We start from the raw sequence: 27,316 nt of genomic DNA, 5'->3' as shown, positions 1-27,316 counted from the left end.
AATTTCAGGGTCAAATGACTCTTAGGGCTGAAGTCGTAGCCTATTTATCTCCCAGCTAATTCATCAAGCTCTCATGCAAGCAGCCATCGAGGACATGCAGATGTAATCTCAGTGAGTAATGCTGCTTTACTTATCTACGTAGGAAAATTTACCCTACACATGCCTGAACAGGTAGTGCCTGGTGCTGAGCCTCGGGGCACAGGGAGATCGCAGCACGTGGTGACCATCACACTGCCCTGCCTCCATGGCCAGAGCTTTGCCTCTCTGCAGAGAACAAAAAATCAAATATTTTTACATTCTGGAAGGCAACTACAACACACGCTACTTTGGCGCTACACCTAGATCCTTTCCATCATTTTTGATGAAGCCTGTAAACCATTTAGAAACAGGATTCCAAGGGCAAGCGGCAGTGCTTCCCGGCAGGTCTGTGCTCTCCTTTAGGGTACAGCATTAATTATAAGGATGGGGATGGTTTTCTTCATTCACTCAGCCCTTGTGGTACATGTGTCGGGGATGCTGTCCCTTCCGGAGCACGTGAATGACTTTCAATAGGCAGTGGGAATGAGGGGGCGGGGGGGATGTGCGGGCAACTTCTTCTTGGAGCTGTTAACTCTGAAACCTAATGGTGGAGCTCACCCGTAAGGCTGGGGGCGGAGCGTGGGGGGCGGAGCGTGAAGGGGAGGGGTCCCGCCCCGCCCCGCCCCTCCACGCTCCGCCCCCCCCCACGCCCCGCCCCTCGCAGATGGTGCCGGGGCAGCCAATGGGAGCGCAGCCCATCAGCTGACCGGCAGCGCCTACCCAGGTGCGCGCTGGCGGCGGCTCAGAGCGGGCGGTGGGCACCGGGCACTGGCACCGCAGCCTCCCGCCGCCGCTGCCCGCCCCTTAGCGGAGCAAGAGGAGGAAGAGGAAGGGCTCCATCCCTACCCCGTTCTCTAAGGCACCGCCAGCCCGCCCGCGGGGGGAAGCAGCAGCCCATGTGCCGCCCCCCGTAGCCCCCGGGGAGCGGCCGCCGGTAAGTGCCTCCGCCGAGCTCTCCAGGGAGGGAGCCGGATTTGCGGGACCCTCGCGGGGCGTTCCGCACCCCACCGCCACCTCCGGGTGGGGGCGGCCCGGCGAGAGGAAAGTTTGCGGTGGCGGCCGTGCCCCCGGGGGAGCCGCTCCCCCCCCGGGCCGCTGCCGGGACGGTCGCGGCGGGGTTCCCCGCCCGGCGGCGATGCCCACGCGCAGCAGGACACCCCCTCCGCAAACGCGGGGGTCGGGGGGCACCGGGCCCCGCACCTGCGGCCGCTGGGGCGGGTGGATGCGGTGTAGCGGCGGCACAGCGGGGGCTGCCGCATCGCCCGCTCCGGCCGCTCCGCTTCCCCCTGCTTTAGTTCTGCTGTCAATCGCGCCTTTTTAAATTATTATTTTTAATTATAATTTTGATTTTTTTTTTTGTGCTGACCGCGTGGCTCGGTCCCCCGGCGGCGGCCGCGTTACCTGCGCGGGGGGGGGGGGGGGGGGGCGCGGGGCCGCCTGTGCGGCAGCGCTGCCAGCATCCCCCAGCCCGGATTTGCATGCGAATGGGCGCGTATCCCGGCAGATGTCTTGCCTCATCCATTCACACGGGGGAATGTGAAAAGACACGGAGTCTTCAGTGTAACAATAGCCCTTAAGAAAATGGCATAAAGGCGCAGTGTGAGCGGGGCTGCCCGGCACCGGCGGCTCCGCCGCCCTCCCCCGCGGCCCGAGCGGCTGCCGGCGGGGCCACGGGGCCGAGCGGCCGCCCCGCACCTCGGGCACCGCGCTGCGGGGGCACTGCGGCCGCTGGGTGCTGCGCGGCGGGGCTGGGTGCTGCAGGGTTCCTCTGCCCGAGCCGCCTCCGCCGCCCGCGCCCGCAGCGAGGCTTTTTTATCGTTATTTTCATTTCGGAAATCGGTTGCCTAGAAGATGCACGGGGCAGGCGGCGGGGCGGCGCAGCCCCGGGCCCTCCCTGCGCGGGCGCGCAGCGGGACAAAGGGCCCTGCTGGCCTCCCCTTTGTTGGGGGCTGCCGGCTGTCAGGGGCCATTGAGCGCCGGGGGCTCGCCCCCGCCCCGTAAAGCCCCTTTGAGGGCGGGCGAGTGCGCATTGTGCCGGCGGTTCTGTCCTGCCGGGGAGACACAACAGATGTTGGCCTGCTCTTTTACCTCCTTCCCCAAGTTATTTAGTGCTGGTTCGGTGCGTTTTTCCCACTGGGCGATGGAAGGAAAAGTGACAGAATCCAACTCAAAGTACAGAATACTGTCGTGCGAAGGCGAGAGATCACACGCAGGATGCTCACGCATCCATCCTGGAGCTGCACGGTAGCTCCCAAGCTCCTCTCTGTACAAACTAGTTTGTGAACCTTTAAGTCTTTTTCCTTGCAGGCTTAAAAGGATCCCTATAAAACACACTTGGTATTTCTGAGCAAGACTGTAAACCTCAGAATAGTTCAGATGTGCGCAAGGTGATCTCACGGGTGCTTCAAATGCCCAACGTCACGTACCACATTGGTCCCAACCATACTCTGAAGGGTCCTACCAAAGTATATCCAAAAGTCTGACAAGTTGAAATTTAAATTAAAGGACTGACACACTGACAGAAAGAGAGCAGAACCAACGCACACAGCCCCCCTGATGACCAAGTGTTTAGGGGTAGGGTGTTTGCTATGTCAGGTCATAGTGGGGGCTCCTTCCCCTGGCCCAGCCGGGGCGTGCAGTGTCCACACGCCTGCGCTGCAGCCCCCTGCCCTGCCCTGGCCCAGGAGGGTGAGACCCAGGCTTTGCAAGAGCTGAAGTTTAACTTCTGCTGTAAAAGTTAAAGTGTTATCCGAATAAAATTTTATGTAGTCCCTCCCTACAAAATTATATCTCACTGTAGGCATTTTGGACTTTAACAAACCAGTTACTGTGATGACTAGAAAGTATTTTCCATTTACCTAGAACAGACATGAATACTACTACTGATTATTAAAGGAAATAGGTTTTTGTATCAAGTTGTACCAATCGTAAAAGGATAAAAACTTTTCAACATTAACTGTGAAAGACCTTCTTTTAATTGACATGAATAATGCTGAGCGCATCCAAACTTACGCTGCAAAAAGAAACTTCTGTTCAGTCTGGTTCACCAGGGCTCAGACAACTGTGCAGGCGCGGATCCAGCTTGGAGGCTAGGAAGCCCTGGTTTCAAACCAGTCCTATATGCGTTTCATTCCAAATGTGATCGCTGAAATAAGCATTAGTTAAAGCTTTCATCAGCATATCATAAATAAACACTAAGTACCCCTTGGTAGGTGAAGAGCTGCTCCTTGCTGCTGGGACGCGCAGCACAGCGGCAGAGGCGGCAGCCCACGCGGAGGTGATGCTGCAGCCTTTTGTTTTACTTCAATACAGTATCGTGGCACTGCAGAAGCCAGAAAAACTTTTGCTAATCGGCGTGCTGTATTCCTGCTGCATCTGTCTGTCAGCAGGCTGCCGCCGCCAAGGCAGGCGGCAGCCACCAGCTCTTGATTATTTTTTTGTAGGGACACTTAAAGCACCTTGGATGAATCATAACCCCAGTCAAGTATTACTGCTACTGCAGCTTGCGTAGTTTAATATTTACTGAAAAGGTGATTTATTTGCGTTATTGAGTCTACAGCGGTTCTTTTTCTTGCTGTTAGGGATGATATAAACTCCAAGTTAATTTCAACAATATTTTTTTTTTAATTTCTTGTACAAATTGTTTTGAAGCTATTATTTCTCTTAATGATATCAGTGAGTAAAAGAAGTTTTTTTTCACTTTGGTAGATGGGTTGGAGTTCTATGCTACATTATTTCTGCCTCTTCTGGATCTGCCACTTCCCCAGGCAAGCACCTTGGAACATGCCTGGTCCCAGGTCAGGCTTTGTGTCAGGCTCAGACTAGGATCAGGCAGCAGAAAAAGGCAAAACCAAAGAAAAAAAAAGTTGTGATGTTTATAGAAAGACACTGGTTGTTACCAGCATTTATTTTTTTTTTTTTTTCAACCAGTAAAGTAGCAAGATGCTGAAAATGTTTACTGAAGAGCCAAACGTTTTCAGAAATAAAAATAATTTTCTTTTATGGCGCATTTTGTAACTATGGAGGTGACTGTTCTTTGAAGCCCTGATTAATATAAATGAGTTGTAATTTTCTGACCAAGCCATCCTAGTTCACATATATTATTCCATTGGCAGACATGTGGTCTCCACAGCTGTCCCCTCATTTGTGTATGAAATGGAAACACTGGTGGCATTTGTAGGTTACCATAGTTACACGAACAATACACGTGTGAGGCTTCATCCTGCCAAGCTCCAGATTTTTTCCTGGCAGACATTTTGCAGACACAGAACTGAAGAAAATCTATGTAAAGTTTTTGGAAGCACATAAATCCGTTTCTCCTCCTCTCTGTTTGTGTAATGTTATTTGACAGGGAACCTGCATTTCAGGCTCAGGACAGCTCAGTTCTGCATCTTCTCCCAGTTGGGGAGGCCATTGTGGGAGATGCATGATGCTCCCAGGAATCATAAATTCTAGGCTTCAGTCAAAAGCAGTTAAGTAATTAGCAGGGTCGGGCCTTAAATGCTCTGAGAAATACAAAACACATCTTTCTTAAAAATAACTTTCAGCACAGCAAGGTCTATGCAAAACAGAACATCTGAGTTGCAATAGCTTTTCTCCCAGTTGTGTTACGCGGGTTAGCAATGCCTGTTGGGCTCCTGGGGGAGTGGAGGGGTGGGGAGGAGCCAGCCCCCACCACCCGCTCCATTGGGAGCATCTGCAGAAATCCAGGAAAGGGCACTGAAAAATATTCCCTCGCTCAGTTTTGCTCTGTGGTTACCATGTACCTGCTAGGGGAAGAAAGATGGGCAAGAATAAAGAAAATCACCAAGTTGGCTTAGGAACGGGTTGTGTCAGTATATCATAAAACTAGTAAATAATGGGGTTTCTCTAAGACTCGGAGTGCTTAAATTCGGCATGGAGAACGCAGAAGACTACCTTGATAAGAAACAGTCTACAGAGGGTGTGCTTGAGTTAGTCAATGATTTTTCCAGTCTGATTCTCATCCTGTAGCTGTTACTAATGGACTTCGTAAGGTCAGGAACAGAACGTGCCTCCATACGAGTTTAAGAGGTACTGGATTAAAGTTCTTGTCGACCACATTCTCCTATTCATTGCTGCTTAAAGCCCTACAATTTTATTCAAATTTTGTTTTGCTATTTATATGTCATCTTTCATTTTCCTACATATGGCACTGAAGGAAAATACTGGGTTGGCCTGTTTTGGATTGGCCTAATTCTTCTCCTGTTGAAGACCGCAGAAGTCTTTGGCATCAGTGGGAAGAGAATTAGTCTCTGCTCTTAAATTCTGCTGCAAAATGTTCTTATAACTTCACCTTCTAATTCATAAGATCATAATGTGGTGCTACAAGCCAGCATTTTCTCAACTTTCCAGCTGGCTGAATCAAAAGAACAGGACCTGGTTTTTACCTGGAGCACAGTTTCTAAAGATCAAGTATTTGAGATGGAGTAGATACCTACTGCTTTTTTCTTCTCTTCTCTTTTCTTTTCAACTTAAAGAACAGGGCAAAGCAATTGTAAGTAACGGTCTTGAAATATTTAACAAGGTGCTGTACTGAGAATGCACAGAAGTTATAAAAGTGCCATAGAGAAACAGCTCTTTCCTTTATTTTATTGGCTACTGTGGTCTTGCTACATAACTCTCTCTGCTGAGGTGCCGCCCTTTGGTCCTCGGTGGTGACACAGCCCAGTATTTTCCCCAGGCACTTACCAAACAGAAGCAGTGCCGTTAGTGCCGGAGGCAAAGATTACTGTTGGGGCTGGGGTTCTTTTAGACATTTTAGGGATTAAAACCTTCTTGTTTCCAGGTATTTAATTTAACAAACTCTAGTGGTTCCAGCAATTTCGGCATCTGTCAGCTTTGATTAGAGCAGGAGTCCTGACCGCTTTTTGAAGCCAAGTCCCCTGCAAGGTATCTGGCAGGGTTTGCCTCTCGCTGGTTACTCCGGCGTTACCGAACACCCGTGGGGCTGCTCCCACCAGTGGCTCAACTGGTCCTGGTGTGGTACAGCCTCTCTCCACATCCAGCGGTGCCTGGCCAGGCAGGGGTGGGCAGCACCAGCCCCTGTGCAGGGGGGGGCCTTCTCACAAGGGAAGGGAGTAAAACCCCAGGGGGGTGTTGGGGTGGCTGGGGCTCTGCATGCCGTGGGGCTCCAGGAGCAGGAATAGAGCAGGATCTACCCACCAGCTTGTTCTTCCAGCGCTGCGGGTGGGAGCCATCGCTGCCCCATCCCGCTGGCAGCCTGAGTCCCAGCTGGATGGGGCAGCCCCGTGTCCCTGGGGACTACCAGCGGGGAGATCGGCATCGTCAGCTGAGAGGCACTTGCTTCACCTACAGGGTCACTTTTGTAGACAAGCAAGGAGGTCTGACAGTCAAGTGCAGGACTGAAAAATGGCACAGCTGGCACTGGGAAGCTGTGTCCAGCACGTCCATTTGATGCTGCTTGTGCACATATTGAATATTATCCTCTAGAAATGCCAAGTTCTGGTTTCACATACACATACTCAGTACCAAAGACAGCAGAAGGTTCAGGCTGACACCAAACCCAGACTCCCCTGTTTTCAATAAACACCCATCAAAGCTGGAGGAACTCCACCGCTGACAATGCAGTTAACCCAGATCTCCATCTCTAGCTGCTGTCTTTGTCCTTTTCACTGCAGTGCTTCACCAGAGGTCACTAGTCCTTATTTTATCAGTCAGGTTTTAAAGATAACATTAATGGTGTGGAGACAACTAGGGGCTGTTTCAGTTCATGGAAAATGTTGTCGGGGTTTCTCCTCCATCCTGGAGTCAGACCTATCGCGTACTCCTCAATGCCTGATTTTGTTTCACTTATAACTACTTTTGTACAGTCAATGTAACTCGAGTTGTCAAGCAAAATGCAGCCTGGAGTTTGTCTTTATGTAAAAGCTGGATTCACGCTAAACTCATGACTAACCCCCACCTGCAGCAGCACTACGGTGGGGTGGGGGGCCTCCAGGACATGCACTGCGACGCCAGCCCAGCTCCCAGGCAGCCACAGCTCCCAGGTTTGCATACGGTCCAAAAGGCTTGGTCTACCTGGACTAGCCCAGGATTTCTGTGGGTTTGAGGGCTTGGTTGGCCAGTAACATGGTGAAAGATCAGACTAGCTTCTAAGAAACACATAAAAGTTCAGAGAGAATTCTTGAGCCTGTCCAGAATTTGGTAGAAGAGCATTTTATGGGTGTTTTTTTTATAAAATATCAATCAAAGCTTGGATTATCTTTTTGTAATTTGAAAGTGTTTGTCACTGATATAATGAATCCTACATTTTCTGTTATTTCATGCATCATACAATTTATTTGATTAAGCAAGTCCAAAAATACCTAGTAAATGCACACCTTGCTAATGTGCTGCATATAATTACTAGGATGCAGATGAGCTACTGATTGGCCTTGCTAAATGTTTAAATTACAAATGATCCATCACTCTAACAGAAATAGAGTAAATATTGATAGTTACGGAGCTCCACCACTCATAATAGGCATTGCAAAATAACTTATTTTACCCATAGATGAAACCAGTTAAGTGAACCAGCTGCAAAAAAGTTTTTAAACAGGTGATTGAAAACAGGTCTTTAAAATGGTTTCATCTATAAGGCAATGAGTAAAACCAGATAAGTGTTCTTTATAAATTCACTGGCAAATGTTTTCCTCTATCCTTCTGCCCACTTCAAGTGAAAGAAGTCCAGGATATACAAATATTACTGTCCCTGAATGAATCAGCTTCATTGGGTAAAGAACTTATCTGTAAAGCATCAATAACTCAACATTTTGAGAGAAATAACTTCTATGCTTTCTGCAATAGGCAGCTATTTTAGTACCTCCAAGATTTGCAAAAACTTATGAAATAAACCTATCCGGGGAAAACCTGCTGACTTTGCCATGACAAGACTGAGGACTGAAGCTAAAGGAACAATTTATAGGTCTCTTCTTAAACATACAAATACATTAAATATGACATATTTTATCTCTCTATCTCATAAACATCTCAAAACAAGATTGTGATCTCTGAGCATGAAACAAAGTCTCAAAATATAGGTGATACTTGAGATAACGAGAAATAGCTAAATGTAGGCTATTAACATTTCCACCATTCTCAGCTGAATGAGCCCTCCTTTCTTGATGACATGGCAGACGACCTGCTCTACGTTCCAAGCAATACTGCTTGAACAATTTTGGAATGAAATACTGATTGAAAGCATATGCTCCATAGAACGTGTATTTTCTCAGGACAGTGTAATGGTACGTTGGGTATCAGTTGTGAACGAAAGAAGGAGGTCTTCAGAAAAAATGGCAAAAAATTTGTGTAGAAGCCCATTTGAAACCACAAAAAGACTTATAACAAAATGCAGGGGACAGCCATGTAATACAGCTATCTAACTGGAGAGAAAATAACTTTTTTTCTTAGATCAGAGTAAAGCCTTAGTTCAGAGTAGTACCAAAACCAAATCTGTGGCCACTTAATGGAATTACTTCCATCCCATCTCGACTTGGTTGAGTTCCAAATCTTTGTCTTGGTGCTGACAGCCTTTGTATTAGATCTCAGCACCTCATGTTTATTTTGTTATTGGTATGTTCAGAGTCTTGAGTGAACAGCAAGGTGTTGCTTATATGTAAATACAGCTCAGAAATAGTGGATTTGATCTTGCAAGCATGTAACTCCTAGGGAAAAAAAATAATAAAAGCCTATTTTATTCTAAGGGCTGAAGTCTGTGTAAGCACGTTACATGTATAAACTGTGCAGATACAGAAGTAGGCTAACAGTAAAATACAGTTTAATACTTAACCACTAATAATTGAAAACTAAACGCATAGTACAGCCACAAGAAATGGAATTATCAAAGTATAGAGTGTAATGAGGACCAGAAAAAGAACTCTCTTTCTTGCTTGAAGATAAACAGTTGAAGCTACAGATGGCTGGCTTATTACATAGACTTGTGCACGCATGCGTACATACAATTTTTTAATAAGTTCAATGCATTTCCTACAGCCAGTGTTATGATGTTGATTTTATAAATACCTACTGCGATACCGACTCATTTCAGTTTTTATTTATTGGCTACCATTTCTAGCACGGGATTTTTTGGCATCCTTTATGGTAGTAGCAACTACTTACACACCGGGGTCTTTCCCAACTGTGGGGGATCCTGAATGACTCATAAAACTGGAGTTTGATCTAGAACTGTGTAGGAAGCAAAATAATCACACTGCCAGAAAGCTAGTCAGCAAAAAGAGAGGAAGAGGATTTTTCTGTTGCTTCGTGAAAATCCTCTGGAGTTCTGGCATCCATATTTCTCACGGTTAAAAATATTTCTCATGTGCTCCTTATTTCATTATTATTAATACTTAACCTCCACTAGCCAAGCTGCCTTCGCTCTCAAGAGTAGTTAAAAAAAAAAAACAAAACAGGAAATTCTACTCCAATATCCAACCCAATCTCTTAATGCCCTTGTTCCTCTTCTACAGCTCATTTTCTTTAAAACAAACAAACAAAAACAACACAAAAACATACAAACAAAAAAAAAAAAACCCAACAATTTTCACTTGCACTGTACTGATTTTGAGAGACAGTAAGAAGCAGAGATTATCTGAGTTGCTCTGGTATGAAATCCTCGTGAGGTAGGTGCCCCCATGGCTAAGAAGATGTTCTGATCCTTCCATGTCATTCTGAGATCCCAGATACGCCAAGACTGAATTCTATTTCTTCAAATGTGATTAGAAGACAAAGCAGTGTGTCTCCAGTCTTGGTCCTCTTCCATTCTTCACCCAGCAGATACACTACATGCAAAAAATAGTTGGAACGGGTCTTCCTAAATTAGTTATGCTCCGTAAACTTTAGACACTGTGCAAGCTAAAGCCAATTAGGTTTAAATTCTCTCTGGCATCTAATATATACGGAAGGCGGTGAATGCATTACAGCATGTACAGGTGGAAATGGAATCATTTCTCCTGTGGTTTGTCCCCCATCAGCTGCAGGTATCGCCTGCATTTCAGTGCAGAAGGGAAGAGCTGCAAGGAAGGTCTCGTGAAACCGGCTCCTAACCTGACAGTGGAAGTTATTTGGTTAGCTGTCCGAAAAGGTGATCTCGTAAAATAATTTTATCTGGTAATTATGTGGAATGAAGATAATAATCACAGACATGATTCTTCTCCGTCAAATGAAATAAAAGCCTTACTACTGCCTTCGTATCAAGCCGGAGTAGACCCTGCGTAGCAGGACATGGAAACTAGAGTCATGGGCAATAAAAGACCAGCCCAAGTTGTCCCAAGATTGATCTATTTTATGATAGTCAACATAGTAAGGAAGTAGATAATAAATTGGGTTTCTAATGTAAGATTATTACTACCGTACAAACTTACCTGGCCTTTCAGGTTTTCAGGGCTTTTGAATGGGTTTATGAGGTGGGGTTTTTTTCTTCTCTAAAGAAAAAGCAAATGAAACTATATAATTTGACAACCCATTGTTTGGAAAGCACTTATTATTCCTGATGTTTCTAATATGACTTGTTAATGGTAATTTGTACAAGATTTTCAAACAGATGACAGAAGCTGGGTTGCAATTCCATGGTTGATTTGATGGGCCATCAATATACAGTAGCTGTACTCTGCACAGTATCTAGCTCCTTCTACTCAAGATCAGTGTATGAATGAAAATAATTTTTCTTTCTCCTGCATATTTACATCAATATTTTAATGAAGAAGTCTTAGGAATATTTACATCAATATTTTAATGAAGAAGTCTTAGGAATAAACCCCAATAAATTACAAATTTTAAAGATTTAATATGCTGTTTCTACAGTGCAGGCATTATGAATAGGATGCTCTTCGCGTTTTTTCTGTGGAGATAAGACTAGTATTTTTCAAAAGAACACAGATAAAGCATGCTAAGGTCATCTTGAAATACAGCAAACCGCCTTCTCAACAGAGCTTTCCCTAAAATTAAACACTGACTTTATTTTGACGAAATGTGTGCACAGACAAGAAGACAAAGTAGGCATTATTTGCAAGGAAAAAAAAAGCCCAAACCTTAAATATTACAAAACCCTGAGGATGTGTTTTGAAGCTTTATACCATTATTCACATCCTACAGGCCCTTGGTTTTGTCTTTGCTTTTAGTAACCAGCTCCCATTTTCACTTTTTGGTATGCTCTTTCAGCTGACTCACATCATTTCCAGCTTGACTCTTCTGTATTTTGCTTATTATTGTAAATAGCTTATTTCCTGATGGTATCAGAGACTAAAAACCTCAGTGTAAAAGACTTACTATCAGGCATGTTTCCGCAATATTTTTCTAAATAGGGAGGACTGGACTTACAAATCTGATTCCTGGGAAAGGAGCCCGTTCCATAGGTTAGCTGGAAGTATCCTGGTTATTAAACTCAATGGCCAAGTCCAGTCTCTTTCTCTAGGATGATCAGGGTCACTGATGCTTTTGACTGCAGTAAGCCCCAATTTTAGTGACACAACGCTTCAGACCAGCTTTCGCATTGCGCTTACTCATGTGCTTTAGTGGGTGCACAGACATATTCACCTGGCGCTGCTGAAATGCCTGTCCCTCCTAAAGCACGACCAAGGGTTATTGCTCACCTGTGGCACGGCACCTATAGCTCAGGTCTTCTCTATAGAAAATGGGCAGGTAAAGAACTGCCAAGGCCCTTCTGAAGCTCAAAGCAAGGCAAGGCACTTTGTACCTCCGACACACACGCAGTACCCTTTCCTTAAACTTGTCAAACTGTCTTAACCCGACTGCAATGAACTAAGCCTGAGCTCGTTACGGGCCAGCTCATCTCCGGTGTTGCTTCTACCATGAGTAGCTCTTCAGGCTAGAGCTTTGCCAGGCCAGCCAAGCCAGGGTCGTTCAGCATCCCCTCTCTGAACAAGCTCTCCCATTCCCCGGCTGTGGAGCAAGCCTTGTGCTGATCCCCGCCTGAATTCAGTTTTCTCGAGCACCACGTTCTAGCTGAAGCTTCACCAGTTCTTACACCTTGGCACTAATACTGGGTCACTGCAGCATGCCCCAGATTCCTGGGCACAGGTGCTGGGCTGTCTAACCCGCTTCTTCCTGACGTACCTGAATCCAGGACACAGCAGCCCAAGGACAAGTTTTCCCAAACTGACTGATGATGAGGGCTGTTTAGATGGCAGTAGTTTCACAAACGATGATGATGGGGAACAAGAAAGCTGCACGAGTCATTAGCAGAACATTAGCACAACAGACAATTTTCCGAAAGACTAGCTACATTACTTAGGCTCAATATATGAAAATGTTTCTGTGGAGAGATGGGTAGGTACTGCAGATCAGGCTGTTCTTCTGGCTCACAGCAAGTGCAAAATAAATTGCTTGTCTTAGCCCGAGGTAATTTTCTTCATGTATCTGATCCCTCAAACTTTTACCTAGGCACATTTAGCACATGTGGCTGCCAACCAAAACCTGTGCCGATGCTGCTTGCAATATAAAAGAAATTTTGCAAGAATGAACCACTTAACTGTGGAGAGAGAAGATTTTCTGTGGTAGTATCACTGTTTCAAAACAGGCATCCAAATATCCATGTGCAAAATGTGTTGGGGTTTTTTTCCATTAATTTCTAATGGTGATCATTAATACTGTTGTCAAGACAGTGGCAACACTTTGTCTTCATATTACCAAGAAAAAATTGTTTAGTATCTGGGTTTTTTTAGTTGGCAAGTTAGCTATGCACACTTAATGAACAGTAATTTCATGATTGTCCCTTCATGTTCTCCTCTTACTGCATTGTGGACTTAAACGTACTTTTTCTATGGATCACCTGAAAAACGAGACAAACTCTTAAAAGCCATCAGCAAGGCTGTGGTGCCGGCACACACCTCTTTCCACCCCACAGGAAAGCTGAAATGAAGGATCTTCTGCTCCATAATACCAAATACCCACCTTACAGTTCCTTGGGCCAAACAAATTTTCAATATTAAACAGTTTTCACAACCTCCCTGGCAAGGGAACAATGCTTATGTTTTCTGCCCCCAAGAAACACGACCAAGCCCACAGCCCAGGCAGCCAGGGTTTGCTGGCTGGCAGGAACATGGGTTCTTAATGTACTGGGTGCCAAGAGTGCTTTGGAAAATGCATTTATTTAGCCCTTACTAAAATAATTCCCTCCATATCTCCTGTATAAAATTAACCATTATTCCTGTTGATACCAAGTTAACAGCCGTTATGACCGTTGTGGTTTGCTACAGCAGGAAATATGAATTTAATAAATGAGAGGGAAGGCAGAGAATGCTAAAAGCTATCCTTCACCTAAGCTCGGTTTCTCCTGAAAGAAAGTATAATACCCTCTTACTCTTTAGGGAAATTTTTCCTCACCCGGTATTTTTAAAAGAAATTATTAACACATAATTAGAAGTGCCTTCAATCACGTGACCCATATTAAATACCATTTTCAGAAAAAGGAAAAAAAAAAGATTTTGTGATATGATTCTGTCCTAAGGGTGGTTTTGAGGACTGGTATTCTCCCTGACTCCGAAAAGCCTGGAGCCAGCTACCAGGGATGTACTGTATTAGTTTTATGTTAAAAAAATAACAACTTCATACAAAAAGGATCTCAGTGGGCAGAATGCTGAGATGTCTGGCAGAAAAGGGGCAGACACCAGCACTCCAATTCTTCTCAATTCAGTCTCACTGATTCCAGTGAGAGTTGGGAACTTTCCCAGGAGCCGTCCCTGGTTTCTCCACAGGGACTTGGTGATTATTCATTGGCAGCTATTTAGAACTGCATACTGTCATACTGTCACAGGTTTTCTTTTCAAAACCTGGTTGTTCTCCAGCTTATAAAAAAAAATAAAAAATAAAATCCTACATACATCTCTCCTGTCTTGCGTTTATGTGGAAAGATGTGATTATAATTCTAGATAGGGCTTCAGAACCTGAGTAAGAGTCTAACATTGCAGGAGCATAGTCTTGTAGCAAAAAAAATCATGCTATTCCATTCCTTTGGACAGTACCCATCACAGCGGTGTCTGGGACTAGTCCTGCCGATGCTGCCGAGTCTGCTGGGGCGCAGGGACAGCTGTCGGTGACCCTTCGGCAGGGGCAGAGAGCTGGCAGCTGCCTCTTACAAACATGAGAGCTGAGATGGTCAAGCGTATCCTATATAAACAGCAGAACAGAAGCAGCTATTGCTATTTAGTTATATAAAAAACTGCAGTGCGCTTTTTCGCCGATAACGGCTGCCTCTCTGTTTTTTATCAGAGCAACGGATGGGGTTTTATAGCATAAGCAGTAGCTAAAGCAAAAGTCCATGACTTGGGTTTTCCCTCATGTGGTGGCCTCTGGGCTGCCATTCACATAAGCACAGCACTAAAATGGACTGGGGCGTGTGTAGCCCATCAGAATTTACTTCTTGATTACACTTTTTCATTTATAGCTTCATCCAAGCTGCCGTGGGCTGGGGGAGATTGGAGACAGTAATGTGCAGGTCATTTCTAAAGAACATTTTCCAGTTAAAGAAAATTAAATCCATTTGCAGCAGAAAATAGCTAGAGAAGAGAAAGTGTCACTAATAACTTGTAAAATCATATGTTTACAGTGATCATAAACCCAGAACTCTATTCAATAAAACCAGAAATGCCTTCTTACCAAGGATGAGCAATAACTGTAATGTGCAAATAAAAGGATATAAATATTCAACAAAGCAAGGATCAAATTTGATTATTATTTTTTTCCCAAAAAATCTAGATGTGCTCCAACATATTTTAGAAGCAGCTTTTGAAGTCTTTTTCGGGCACTTTAATTTTAAAGTATTACATGATTCATATAACTACATCAGTACTAAAACATCATTAGGGCCCACAGCTTTCTAAGGCGTGGACTTTTCATCTACTTAGAAAAAAGTTATGGGAGAGACTCTGGGGGCTTGACTGCCGGGAGCAGCATCGTCTCTCGTAGTGGCGTGGGGTTTGGTGCAGGCTGCTGACCGCCGTGCCCCGCGGAGCCAGGCTGGACCAGAGGCATCTCCCTGCACAAGGCGGGGTGGCAGCTTGGCACCTCCCGCACATCTTTACCAGCTGAAATCACTGCCTGCATTATTAACAGACAAATACTGTAATTTGAAAAATTTGAAAAATCTGGAATTAAATCAATTAAACTTCAGATGTCATCAGTGTTCCTAGAACTGCCTAGCTTGGGTCAGCAACAGATGTATTGTTATTGAGAGGAGCATTCATTAAAGTCAGCATAACGCAGTTTATGCCAGCCTCCTCGTTGCTCTATGTTAATATATTCCTTACTATTACAGTGCAGCTAGGATTTTTTTTCTAAACGCAGTTAATGACTTATTCAATTCTTCCATCAGTTGAAAGTTACTTGAGAAGGAGTATTTTTCTTGTGTTCTATATCTGTTTCCCACCCTTCAGCATCGTCTCCTCAGCTCTCACTGAAGTCTCAGCTACCGGAGAGAAAAATCTAACTTAACACAGTCAAATGCTTTCTGGCTAACACTCCTGTTCCACTTCCTCCAAAACACAACCACAGAACAAGTAACAGCTTGCCAAAATCAAAATGTTACATGGTGTGTTCTACTTGCAGCACTGTATCATAATAGCAAATAAAATACTGTCATTTCATTTTTAATATGCTGATCAGATTTTGAAGTAAAAGTGTTGTATAAACGGCATTCCTGTCACCACTATTTAGATGACTATTTTAAAACTGTTTTTAAAAGCTGTACTTAGTTTTATTATTTTATATAGCAGTATCTTTTCTGTGCTTTGACTAGATTGAGGCTTCACTACGTTCTAATTGAAAAAGATGCCATTTCCCGCTTTCTGCCATTACAATTTATCACTGTTACGTACTCCATCTCAGCCATAGCACAACTTGATTATTTTAGTTACATAAAAAGAAAAAAACCACTTGTTTGAGAAGTCTGAACTGCAATCATTAGAGCATGAGATTTACAGCGTTGCCTCGAATTTCAAGAGGTCTGCTCTTTACAGCCTTATGCAGATCTGTCACATGCCTTGCTTGCACATGCTTTTATTTAATTCCAAGGTCACTGAACACATGCACTAACCTGGTTAACCTTCACTGTGACTTATGGTGTGCTTTATCTGCCAATATCGATGTGCATACAGCTGGGCATGTGAAATGGCCACCACAAGCACTAGCTGGGAGAAAATCACTTCATGCAGCATCACCATCGCCAAAGCAACATACTTGGGAGCTGAAAGACGGGCAGCCAGGGTATTTACTGGCACAGGCTCTAGATTTCAAATTTGTACACATACACACAGAGAAACTCTCAAAGCTGTACCCATGCTTCTTACAACAGCAGTAATACATAAGTTCGCAGGTAACAAACTCTTTCCTGGAGCTTACTTTTTCAATAAAGTGAAAAGGGGAAAGATTTTACTAAGAGCTTAGATTTTGCTTGAGTACGTCGCAACACAACAGATTTTCTGAGGTACTTTGGACCCTGTTGGGTTAATTTAAACATATTTGCATGAATAACTGCAGGCTCAAAAGATGTAAACGGTGTGGTTTACACAGCAATTTCGAGTCGTGGTGAGCAGTTTGCATATGATGCACAGTGTGGTACAAACCACTACAATAAGGACACTACATCCACTTAATCAAATTCACTGTTATTGTTTGGTGCTTAGTGGCATTAAATCTAAGCTGTTATCTGGAACCGATTTGATTAGCTCGGATGGATTTTGGCAAAGGTCACATGCATTTAGCTAGAAACTTATAAACCACCGTCTTCCTGAGCCTAAATTCCACAGACCTGAGCTCCGAGCCTCGGGCACGGCTCTGGCACCCCAATTCCCACCGGCATTACGCTCTGAACACTCGCTGGAGACCTCGCTGTGCTTGCAAGCGCATCCCCCATCCTTAGCATTCCTCAAGCCATTCAAACAAATATTGCGGAGTAAAACTGAAAGGTATCTGAAAGTTTTATGTTCCGATGATTGCATACATTGTTGCAGTCACTCACTTGGGAACTATCAAAGAGCTTTCTCATGTAAATCCCAAGCAGGATAGAGTTCCAAACCCTACATCACCTAACAATACCAGATCAGGATTTTTGTGAGAGATGAATGTTAAAATAATTATTGTTTTCAGATATTTATTCTTTAAGGGATGAAGAAATTAAATAATGTATGAAGTGTATATGAGATGAGCGTAACATATTCCTTAATCTGTTTTCAGGAACGTCTTCAGACACTAATTTGCAGAAGATTCTGGGACATAGAGTTGCAGCTGAGAGTCTTCAGACAATTTCTTGCCTTCTCTGAGCTCAGCAAATTATCCTTCACCTTCTGGATGTCCAATCCTTTCACCTTAACCACTAAGCTTTACATTTTCTGCCTGACAACAAATCACCCTCTCGGTCTGCTGCCGTTTTAAGGGGCTGGGGAGCTGAACTCAGTAGGTGACCAGCATGGCGAAGGTTAGAGTTGTCTTAACTGTTTGCCAGTTGGTGCTAGAATTGTTAATGAATTCATTAACTGAGTCTTCCATACAGAGTAATGAATGTCCACAGCTTTGTGTATGTGAAATCAGGCCATGGTTTACACCACAGTCAACATACAGGGAAGCCACAACAGTTGACTGCAATGACCTTCGATTAACAAAAATCCCCAGCAACCTTTCCAGTGACACTCAAGTCCTCCTGTTACAAAGCAACAATATTGCAAAGACCACAGACGAACTCCAACAGCTGTTTAATTTAACAGAATTGGATTTTTCACAAAATAACTTCACAAGTATCAAAGATGTGGGGCTCTCAAATCTCACTCAACTTACTACTTTGCACCTGGAGGAAAACCAGATCACAGAGATGACTGACTACTGCTTGCAAGACCTTTGCAATCTTCAGGAGCTATATATAAATCACAACCAGATCAGCAGCATTTCTGCAAATGCCTTCTCTGGCCTGAAGAATCTTTTGAGATTACATCTCAACTCCAACAAATTGAAGGTTATTGACAGCCGCTGGTTTGATTCTACTCCTAACTTAGAGATTCTCATGATCGGTGAAAATCCAGTGATTGGAATACTAGATATGAATTTCAAACCACTCTCAAATTTAAGGAGCCTGGTTTTGGCAGGTATGTATCTCACAGACATTCCTGGCAATGCCTTGGTAGGCTTGGATAGTCTTGAAAGTCTTTCCTTCTATGACAACAAATTGGTAAAAGTTCCTCAGCTTGCACTTGAGAAAGTTCCAAATTTAAAATTCCTGGATCTGAACAAAAATCCGATTCATAAAATCCAAGAAGGTGATTTTAAAAACATGCTCAGATTGAAAGAGCTTGGAATCAATAATATGGGAGAACTCGTTTCTGTTGATAGGTATGCGCTTGACAACCTGCCTGAACTTACAAAGCTTGAAGCCACCAACAACCCAAAGCTGTCTTACATACATCGCCTGGCCTTTCGCAACGTTCCTGCCCTGGAGAGCCTGATGCTGAACAACAACGCCTTGAATGCAGTCTACCAAAAGACAGTGGAATCCCTTCCAAACCTGCGCGAGATCAGTATCCACAGTAACCCGCTCAGGTGCGACTGCGTCATTCACTGGATCAACTCCAACAAAACCAATATCCGTTTCATGGAACCTCTCTCCATGTTTTGCGCTATGCCTCCAGAATACAGAGGACAGCAGGTGAAGGAAGTGTTAATACAGGACTCAAATGAACAGTGTCTTCCAATGATCTCTCATGAGACCTTTCCAAATCACTTAAACTTGGACATCGGCATGACAGTGTTTTTAGATTGTCGGGCCATGGCTGAACCTGAGCCAGAAATTTACTGGGTCACTCCTCTCGGCAATAAAGTGACTGTCGAAAGTCTCTCTGACAAATACAAGCTGAGTAGTGAAGGCACCTTGGAAATCTCCAACATCCAGGTTGAAGACTCCGGGAGATACACCTGTGTTGCGCAAAACATAGAAGGGGCTGACACGAGGGTCGCTACTATCCGGGTGAACGGAACCCTTTTGGATGGGACCCAGGTTCTGAAAATCTATGTTAAGCAAGCCGAATCGCATTCCATCTTAGTTTCTTGGAAAGTTAATTCCAACGTCATGACTTCCAATTTAAAATGGTCATCAGCCACTATGAAGATCGACAACCCTCACATCACGTACACTGCTAGGGTCCCAGTTGACGTACATGAATACAACCTCACGCATCTACAACCATCTACGGATTATGAAGTGTGTCTAACCGTGTCAAACATCCATCAGCAAACACAGAAGTCCTGCGTCAATGTTACAACAAAAACCGCAGCTTTTGCACTAGACATTTCAGACCAAGAAACCAGCACTGCCCTCGCAGCGGTAATGGGATCCATGTTTGCTGTCATCAGCCTTGCCTCCATTTCTGTTTATATTGCAAAAAGATTTAAGAGAAAAAACTACCACCACTCATTGAAAAAATATATGCAAAAGACCTCATCAATCCCACTGAATGAGCTCTACCCTCCACTTATTAATCTCTGGGAAGGTGACAGTGAAAAAGACAAGGATGGTTCTGCAGAGACCAAGCCAACCCAAGTTGACACATCCAGAAGCTATTACATGTGGTAACTCAGAGGATATTTTGCTTCTGGTAGTAAGGAGCACAAAGACTTTTTTGCTTTATTCTGCAAAAACGAGAAGTTGAAGACTTTTGTATTTTTGACTTTGCTAGTTTGTGGCAGAGCGGTGAGGACAGGTGGATATTTCAGAATTTTTTAGTATAGCGTATCGCAATTGTTTGACACAAATGGCAGCTTCACCTAGCTTCCAATTCTTTTTTTATTTTCTTCTTTTTTTTTTTTTTAGTTATTGTGCTAAACTTAATGCTGTTCTAACTACAGTGCTGAATAAAATTAATGAGAGGCTGGGGTTGCCCTGTGATTCAAAAGTAGCACAACCCCATTCTTCTGAAGCCATCAGTAGAGTACAGGATCTTGCAAAGCTAACATACAGTTTTGAAACTGCATTGAACTAGGTTTGTAACACTGGTCTAAGGACTCATACTCGGAGAAAAGGAGACCTTGAATGATGTTAGTTGACTGTACCGTAATGTTGTATCAACTGATTTGAATGTTTTTGACTTTGAACAATGAGTTTTCTTTTTTTCTTTTTATTTTTGTAGTAGTTGAAAAGGCTTAGGTAAAGCTAACAGGCAATAGAAATATGTACATCCAATTTTTTAATGTAACAGACTAAATGTTAATTGTTCTCTTATTCTTTTTATTATATTTAGTAGACACTTTTGGAGAATACTAGAGTTTTGTTGTGTTTAAATCACCAACACATGGTGTATAAGGCAGGCAGAGTTATAATAAATTTAGTTTTGTTCTGATTTTTTATTTTAGAAGTCACAATAATGTACTGGGTTTAGATGTCACTAGTTTGACTGGTGATCATGTTTTGACATAAAATATATCCAAAATGTTATATAAAAATATTGTGGGGTTTTTTTTCTTGATGGAATTACGTTTCAACAATGTTCCTTTTTTTTTTTTTTTTCCTTTTGTATGCATTTATTTTAATAGCAGTGCTTTCTCTGCACTAGATGTGAAATACTGAAAATCATTTAATCAGAAAAATGTATTGGTATGGCTTTTGGACTACTTTTGGACTGTAAGTCACATGCAGAATCAAAACTGTTTGGCATAAGGTACCCAGCAAAAATAATGCAGAGTGTGTAACAAAAACATTTTCCTTTTTGTATATTTTCTGTTTATATTTTGAGCTAAGATATAAATGAAGCTGACATTTAGCTGTCATTACGATCAGTTAGGACAAAAAAAACCCCAACTCTGTGCTACCAAACTGAAATAAAACAGTTGAACCCTGGCATATAATTAAAATAAAAAACAACAACAAAACAAAATCAAATCTATTTGGATTAACATTCCTTCAAAAGCAGAAATTAAGATAGCTAAAACTAACAAGAAAGTAGTATATTTGGGTCCAGTACTGAAATGTATTTTTCACAGGCTTAAAATTAACCAGTACTCTTAAGTATTTTACTGAATTAATCTGGTAAAAGTGCAAAACCTCAGCAAGCAATGGTGTTTCTGTGTGTGCACTGGGTATAATATAAATGCATAATTTATAGTTGAACCTACAGAAGCTATGTACGTTGTCTTTTCTGAATCCATGGAAGTTCTCTGCAGGGACTGCACACGAGTCATGAGCAGGGTGGGTTTCTGGTGAAGTACGTGGCAACACTTATACTAGATACCTAATCAGTAAGCACAAAATTTTCTACACTGTATGACCATTATCAGTGTGCAATTTTTAAATGTTTTTACATACCGAATATGTTCTTGGTAAGTAAAAGTTAATTGTTAAAATAATGGATGTGCCTGGGTTTTAGGGTTGTTTGAAGTTTTTTAACTCACTAGCTTCTCAACTATATCAAAGACACACACACACACCAGAATTTACAGGTAGCTTCAAACTTCTTTTTCCCCTTCAACCAACTGTTTAAAAGTGAAAAAGTTATCACCATAGTTTCACTAATAAGCTGCTTTGGTGTAAAAACTTCAGTACGTCTCTCGGATACATGCCTTGTTGATCTTGCTTTTCAGCGTAAAGCTGAGTGAAGCTATTAATTGCGCGTTTAAATCAAGCACTTATGCAGCTAAAAGCCACCTTTTATATGTTCATCGGATCTCACACACTTTTAATCGTGTGACGATTTGATGTTGGGATTAGGCAAGTGTCTTGATCGTGGAGAAGTAACATGGTGGAAGCATTTATTGGTCACCTTCTCTGTATTTGTTTTTAATGTTAATGGAAAATTTCGTCTTGCCTTCTTCTCCAGAAGAGCTTCAGAGCAATAATTATCATCTCGTCTATGTGCTATTCTAACCTTAAAACTCCTTCTATTATTATAGCAGGCATGGTGAATTAAAACTGAGATCGCTTTTGCGTTGATGATTCACTACTTTTTCCAGAGGAAAGGACACTGAGGACAAGGTTGACAACAAAATTACAGCTTCCAACTCGCATGACATCATAAAACTGTCTTTAGAAAATCATTAATTGAACCGGTGTCAGATGGTGCAGAGCAAGCCCCTCTCTCGATCACCTCCCCGGCCTCCCGCAGCACTCGTACAGCTATACCATAAACACTCGGTAACGCAGGTCACGCGAAGCGCACGGCCCTCCACCCGAGCCTCCCACCCAGCCTGCGGATGAACACATCACCGGGTCCACGGCGCCAGCTCTCCAGCCGCCGTAAGCTCGCCGAGCATGGGGCTGCCGTCCCACAGAGCGTCCCGCTCCTCCTCGCGGCCCCTGCCGCCCCCGTCACACACAGCGCAGAGATCCCTCTGCCCTGGGAACACGCGCGCAGCGGCCCGGCTCTGCTGGTGCAGGCAGAGCAAGCGAGAGCTTTGCTCCGTGTGTGTGGCCAGATTTGTTTTCACCTGGCTGTCTCCTGCACTTGGGGCAGTTTCAGAACCAAGTGCCTGGCAAAAAGGAAGGCGGCAGGGACTCGTGGCCATGGAGGAGGACACAGCAGCACTCAATGGCGTGATCAGCAATTGCCAACAGCAGCTGGGGCTACGGGAGGGAAAGCAATGCTTAACATGCTCCTTTGCACTGGGGAAATAACGGGCCTTTTGTTCCCTGCAGACCTATTTGGCAGTTTTATGTCACTTGTTATCTTTTTAGAGCAATGCTGTTGAACAACAGCAGGAGAAAATGGCCTTATGACAGCCGTGCGCTTCTCCAGGCTGTGCTGATCTGCAGTACTGCAGGGTAGCTGATGCTGCTGGGACTCCGGGAGAGGGATGCAGGTTACCTGAGAACAGCTGAGCAGCAAGAAGCACCTAGTTAATGTGGTATATCCTGCACACACATCCACCAGTGATCAGTATTTTCAGCCCTGTAATCTGACCCCTTAGGATTCTGTACAGATCCCCCAGAAATTTAAAATTTTGCTAATAAAGGAAAAGCAGCAGCTAAAAGATTAATCACATGTGGCATATAATCTTAGTAATAACCTTCAACCTTGTGCTAGCAATTTTGTGCTTGCAGTTTATTGTAAGCAAAAATAAAAATACTCAGCCTAATTGCCTTCAAAATGTATTTGCATCTGCTATTCACTGAAGACAAAAACACAACCCCTGTTTGCTCAGAATCAGAGACTGAGACTGGCCACTTTAAAAACAGTATGGGAAAAAACACTGTTATCTTTCATTTGGCTAACAGTTTAGAAACGCTGTGTAAAAGTAGGTATTTCATACCCAACTAAACTTCTGCAGTGTTACTTCCACTTGGTTGCCCAATAATAAAGTATTTCAGTCCCCTGAAGAGTAAATAGATCACTCAAGTGTGGTATGCAGCAGTCAAGCTAAATCCACTTTTCATTTCCTCACCTAAATCATAATATCCTATTGGATCAAGAGAGGCTATTTTCAACCATGAACCAAGACTCATACTGGACGTGGTCTTGGAATAAAGTGCACAAACACACGGATGCTTTCACAGAGCTGTGGTCCGCCCTCCAGCCCTGCCTCATGAGCACGTGCTCGGTTAGTTACTGAAAGAAGGTCATGAAGAAAAAAGACCAACAGTTTGGACCATTGGTTTCATAAATGGGTTTAAACAGGGAATAGATCGGCAAATCTGAGATCCAGGGAGAACTGCATGAACTTGCCCTACTGCCACTGACAAGACAGGACGTACACTACAAAAGTAGCATCTTTTTGAGTTCAGATTAGGCAACTCCTTTTGCTTTGTGCTGGCAACCTTGAAAACAAGACTCAAGACTGAGGACAAACCACTGCAATGAAATTCCTGAAATTAAGTGGGATGAGCTGCTGGGGGCTACTTCTGCAACATCTCCACCAGAGCCAACGCACCCTGTTATGGGAACAGGACAATGCACTTGGGGCATATCTCTTTCTAATCATCCTGCACAACATCATGATGGACACGTGCACAATGGGCAAGTTGTGGTGGAAAAGCACATGGGCGTATGGGACCAATGCTGGAGGGAGTCGTTTCACAGTCCACCCAACACACTAGGAGTAGCTGTTTGTCACACTGTGATCCTGTTCCACGACCCACGACCAAAATGCATGCCATGAATTTCTGCTGCAACTGGAATCTGCCTTCTCACGCTCACCGTGCTGACAGCATAGCTGCTGCAGCCCCAGCGCCCACCGCTACGAAAGCCCAGGACTGAAGGGCAACTGAAGGGCAAGGTGAACGTGCTACCACTGAACTTCTTTTTTCAGGAAAACCCAGAGTGCCTGAGCTGGAGATATCAAATGCTGTTACGCATAGCCCTCATTAAAATACTGGCACTGTATCCCTGAAAAAAAAAAAAAAAAAAAGACGGTACTGCTACCAAAACCCCTAGGTAACAATTCTTTGCAGTGTCATACAGAAGTGAATGTTTTCTCTTTCCTCCGAACTGTCAACCTTTTAATCTTCTCCTTTTCTGCTCTTTCCAACTATTGCAGTCTTTTGTATTTGAGAACTTATATCCACCCAACTCTCTCGTACATTTGCTGTGCAGTCAGCCTTTCTCCAGTCTCCTCCTGCCCCATCCCCTTCTGCCATTCAAGGGCAAATCCTCTACAGCCTTGGTCACCACGAGCTCTCGAGATATTACAGTAAAGGACTTTTAATTTGTATTTAACTTTGCAGCTACCCGTTTTCTCCACCAGCCTTTTTCCCTTCACCTAATTCCTGCCGTTTTCCTTTCAGCCGTTTCCCTGCGGAGACCCCAGCGCTGTGGAGGGGTAGGAAGAGGCAGTGAAGGATGCGCCTGCAGCAGGCAGTGCGGGGGGCTGCCCGGCTGCGCCCACTCCGGCTTCCACTTAGCAAACACCCTCCGTGTCTTCCCACATCTCTGCTCCAGTTCTCTGTCTGCCCGCATTCATCAGGTCATTCTGACCCTCTGTTATGTTTTCTACTGGTATTAAAGCAACAAAAGACTGATTTTTTTCTTTTTAGTAAGGTAAAGGTGATTTACCGGAAAATTTGTACTATTGTATATTTATGTCAAGTAGACCAAAGGAATGCTGAATCATAATAAAAGCATCACAACAACAGTTTTCGGAATACATGACAATAAATACTTTGGAAAATCTGGAATTGATCGTTAAGTAAAATTTTCAAAAGCAACTAAATGATTTAAGAGCTTACATCTCTTAGTTACGTTAGATTCAAAATGAGATTTTTCTCAAGTGCATCTGGAAGTATTAACTCTCCTTCAATTCTGAGCATCTGTGAAACATTTTCTGTGAAACTTTATAACTTCCCTTCCCCCAAAAAATCACTTGTACATACATACGGGGTGGGGGGGGGTGGGGGGGGGTGGGGGGGGATGGGATTTAAATCCTGTCACCCTCAGTGGAGTTACTGATTTACAGTGATTTTACTAGACTGTCTACATCTTTAAAAACCGCAATTCCAGGTTTCTGCTCACAACTGGAATAAAAGTTCTTGGCAAATTTTTTAAACGGTAGCTTTTCCTACTGTGGCTGATTCTGCAGGACTTGATTCCAAGCAAGAATTAATGTTATCAGAAAAGATCAGGGTGGGCAACAAAGAGAGATCACTGGAGTATTGACTACTTTCAGTTTTGAACAAGATCATTTTGTGTGAACAACCCCAAAGACCCTGCAGTGTGTTTAAGGACTACGTGCAACCTAGTAATGCAGGTCATTTACAAATCCACTGCTCTAAAACGTGAACAAGAGAAAATGTTCAGAACTATTTTTTTTGTTTGTTTCAGGTATAAAATTACCCTTTTATCGCTCACATTCCATTTGAAGATTAAAAAGGATTCTACATCCTATACTCAGTTACATGTTTGTTTTTCAATATAAATCACAGCGCACCCAGAGAATGCAGACACACAGCCAGCTGCTGCAGCATGGCATGAATGCTTTCAGCAAGACTAGGAAGAAACAGCCCCAGCCCACACATCTGAGGTTTAAATGGCAACACTTCATTCACACAGCTACATATTGAAGCTGCCACACCACATACTCCGCAAGTCAGTCAGTAACAGGAACAGAGAATGGATGTGCTACCCTTTTGCTAAAAAATAAACACATTGCCACCTATTTCTGTCCAAAGGCACAACAGTTTTTGTTGGGGTGGCTCTTAGAGATCTGTGCTGTGCCCTGATGCCAAATACTCTCATTACTGCTAAAAATCATGGTGTCTTAAAATTAAGCAGTTGGGCAAAGCAGTGCCTCAAGTCAGCATTCCCATGGGAGGAAAGAGCCACCTTCCTCCTAACAGAGCAACACGAGCATCCTCAGCCTTTGCCTTTGTTATCATGTCACCAAAAGAGAAGATTTACCCCATTTCCTCTGAATTTGACCAGGAGCACACTAACACAGCTGGACAGCCCCCTGTGAGCAGGGGTGGATGCAGTCACACTGCTAGCAGAGGCTGCTCAGCATCTCTCTCCACATACGACACGATGTTGGGGCGGGGGGGGGTGGGTGCTCTGCTCATGTATGTCCTTGGTGTGACATCCCCTTGGCCTTCAATGAAGCTGCATGTACCTGCTGCATCCAGGCGCTGGCACGGTGCTTAGCTGACATTTTCCAGAGGACAAGCACAGGGAGCTCCAGTTCACTTCAGCAATCAGCTGCTCGATATTCTGTTCCCTCCTTGCTACTCTGTAGAGCTGCCCAGTCCCTCATCTGCAGCAAACCATGCCTCGAGGGGCTGCTGCTCTTCACTGTTAAAACACTGCAAATGTGCAACCAAATTCAGCTTCAAAATATTACCACAGGAAAAGGAGAACTAAGTAAGCAGACTAAGGCCAAGAGGTTTGGGTGCCCAATTTAATTTCTCTGGACCCCGAGTTTTCCAGGGTATTTTAGGTTTAAACACAGCTGCCGTGACACCTCTGTGTAGCCCATGAGAAGGATGTAATTCATACTGTTCATAAATAAAGACCAAGTTTTTGTGACTTGCCTCACGTCCCAGAGGAGCTCTTGTTGGTGGGAGGCCAGGACCCATTCCTAGAGAGCAGCATCCACCTGCCTGAAACTGCACAGCATCCTTCTCCTGTGCTTTCCAGCCTCCCTCTCTGCGCACCTCTCAGCTTTGAGACATGAAGTGGAGGCCCAGCTGACATAGCAGCAGCCCCCTTTTTCCATGCAGACTTGATTTATACCCTGGGCACGTCTACTGGGAACAAACCCATCTGAAAAAGTTGTGATGCAACGCTGTAATGGGGTGGCCACATAC

At 43.9% G+C, this 27,316-nt stretch overlaps 1 protein-coding gene across 1 annotated transcript; it reads left to right on the top strand.

Moving 5' to 3' along the window:
• Positions 1–795: 795 nt before the first annotated feature.
• Positions 796–22,012, top strand: LRRN1 (leucine rich repeat neuronal 1). The gene is made up of 2 exons (XM_056338183.1): positions 796–1,012; positions 17,287–22,012. Exon 2 carries the CDS (start codon positions 17,519–17,521, stop codon positions 19,667–19,669), a length of 2,151 nt encoding a protein of 716 aa, XP_056194158.1. The 5' UTR covers positions 796–1,012; positions 17,287–17,518; the 3' UTR covers positions 19,670–22,012.
• Positions 22,013–27,316: the final 5,304 nt, after the last annotated feature.

Source organism: Falco biarmicus, chromosome 4 (assembly GCF_023638135.1).
Source record: "Falco biarmicus isolate bFalBia1 chromosome 4, bFalBia1.pri, whole genome shotgun sequence".
Taxonomy (NCBI): Eukaryota; Metazoa; Chordata; class Aves; order Falconiformes; family Falconidae; genus Falco; species Falco biarmicus.
Note: the sequence above shows the minus strand (reverse complement) of the source record. Positions and strands in the feature narration are given on the sequence as shown.

Coding starts and splice junctions, on each gene's coding strand:
- LRRN1 (XM_056338183.1), top strand. CDS start 17,519: ATGGCGAAGGTTAGAGTTGTCTTAACTGTTTGCCAGTTGGTGCTAGAA.